This window comes from Echinops telfairi, unplaced genomic scaffold, assembly GCF_000313985.2.
Source record: "Echinops telfairi isolate 266 unplaced genomic scaffold, ASM31398v2 ScPeMD7_7467;HRSCAF=8505_1, whole genome shotgun sequence".
In the NCBI taxonomy this organism is placed as follows: Eukaryota; Metazoa; Chordata; class Mammalia; order Afrosoricida; family Tenrecidae; genus Echinops; species Echinops telfairi.
Genome location: NW_022111368.1, coordinates 27,759,109 through 27,761,208, shown reverse-complemented (window position 1 = coordinate 27,761,208; position 2,100 = coordinate 27,759,109). Strand labels below are relative to the sequence as shown.

Here is a 2,100-nt window from a genome sequence, read left to right as displayed (position 1 = left end):
CGCCTGCTTCCAACAGCTTGGCCACCAGCTGGCTGTGACCCTTCAGAGAGGCCCAGTGTAAGGCGGTGCGGTGAAGCTGGGGGTGCAGAGAAGGGCGATCAGGCAGAGGGAATAAATACAGTGTCGTTCCCCTCTCCCCACCGCACCCCCAGAAGGCTCCCCATTGGTCCTGCCCCCAGGCCTTGCCCTCCTAGTCCCAAGGCTCCGCCCATAAAGCAGGAAAGCCCAGGCGTGTCCGGGGCCAGGATCACAGGGCACCGAAGACAGTGCCGCACCCAGCCCAGGACTGCAGCCCCGTGCAGCCCGCGCCTCAGACCTTGTCGTGGGCGCTGGGGTCGCCTCCGTCGCTCAGGAACTTGTCAACCACGGCCTCCTGGTCCTCGGCGGCTGATCCGTTCTTTATGCGTTTTTTCGGTTCTCTTTGGTCCATTAAATGTTCTGGGCATTTTCCTCTTTTCGGATACATATTTGCTCCCATTCTGCAGGCTGGCTTTTTATTTTCTTAACTCTCTGTTGATGCGTGAAAGTTTTAAAGATGTTTATGAAATCCAATTCACCTAGATTTTTCACTTGTGTAGTTGTGAGACTCCTTTGCTAAATACACGGCCCTCCAGATTTCCCCGTGTGATCTCACGGCACCATTAACAGCCCCCGCTCCTGCTTACCTGTGAGGTGGGCGGCGGAGACAGGCAGCCCTGGGCTCCCTGTGAGTCAGAATCAACGCAGTGCATTGCTTTGGGCGTGAGGTGAGGTCACCTCTCACTGTGGTTAAATCGTATTTTCATAACGGCTGATGGTAATGGACTTCTTTTCATGGCTTATGTGCCACCTGTCTGTTTTCTGGTGAGATGCCTGCTCCTATCTTTTGCCATTTTTTAACTACAGTATTGAGAGTTCCTTATGTACTCTAGACACTGGCCTTGGGTCGGATTTCTGGTTTGCAGACACTTCTCCCAGCCTGTCGCCTGTCTGTCTCTGAACAGGCTCATTTTCAGAACTCAGGTGTGGCTGTTGAGGACCTCTAGCTGATCACGTTTTCTGAGTAGGCTTCGTGGTTACTGGTTTCAGAGCCAAGGACTCATTGCCTAGTCCAAGACCCCACCTCTCCGCCTGCCTAGGCCAGCATGGTTCACAGGCGTGGAGCGAGACAAAGCCCTGGGCCTATGCAGAGAAGAGGGCGGGGGGGAGACATCGGACAGTATAACTTATAACAAAACTATAATAATTTATGAATTATGAAGGGTTCATGAGGGAGGGGGGAAATGAGCAGCCGATATTAAGGGCTAATGCAGAAGGCAAATGTTTTAAGAATGATGAGGGCAACAAATATACATATGTACTTGACATAATGGATGGATGGATGGTGATAAGAATTGTACGATCCCCCCCAATAAAATGATTTTTTAAAAAGCATCCTTTGTTTTTAAGACAACCTAGTGATTCTGAGACGTATTCATCAGAGAACTTGTCTGTGGCCATCCACCGGTCACAGAGATGTAGTTAAACATGTTTCGTCTGGAATACTGCGCATGTGTGAACTAGGACCTTAGTAGCAATACTCTCATACGCTAAATTCGCTATTCCGACCATGTTCATGTTCACAAGGTTGTGCCATTACCATTACTACAGTTTCCGAAAACTTTTGCAAGACTTCAAAATCTGTGCCCCTTCAGCAGTCCTTCTGCCTCCCATGCCCCATGGTAACTGCTCATCTGCATCTCCATGCAGAGCATCTAGCTGGAACCACACAGCATTTGCCCCGTTGCGCCTGGCTTATTTCACCTGGTAAGTTCTTGAGGGTCATCCATAGGGTAGGGTATATTAGAACCGGCTGGATATGCAGAGCTGTGTCCCGTGTGTGGGTGTGCTTGGGATCAGCGTTTTTCTCTCGCGCGCGCACGCACGCTTCTCTGGCAGTCTCTGGGCACATGTCAGTACTCACTGCCAGGCTTTCCCATTGCCGAGTCACCGTACGTGGTGTGGATGGACCCTCGGTGTCACCGCCGAAGGGCATCTGGTTGGGCCCAGGCTCACACAAATAAAGCTGCGATGACCCTTCGTGGACAGGGTCTTTGTGCGGCAGTTTTCATGTCTCAAGGA

The 2,100-nt window shown here is 51.2% G+C and overlaps 1 protein-coding gene across 1 annotated transcript in view; it reads right to left on the bottom strand.

Annotated features, from left to right (window-relative positions):
• Positions 1–2,100, bottom strand: part of ANKRD23 (ankyrin repeat domain 23) — an 8,966-nt gene that overhangs the window by 908 nt on the left and 5,958 nt on the right. The window contains exons 4-5 of the mRNA XM_045283832.1: positions 317–419; positions 4–76 (exon numbers count right to left, since the gene is read on the bottom strand). Coding sequence (XP_045139767.1) covers positions 4–76; positions 317–419 — 176 coding nt within the window. The remainder of the gene's footprint in view (positions 1–3; positions 77–316; positions 420–2,100) is intronic.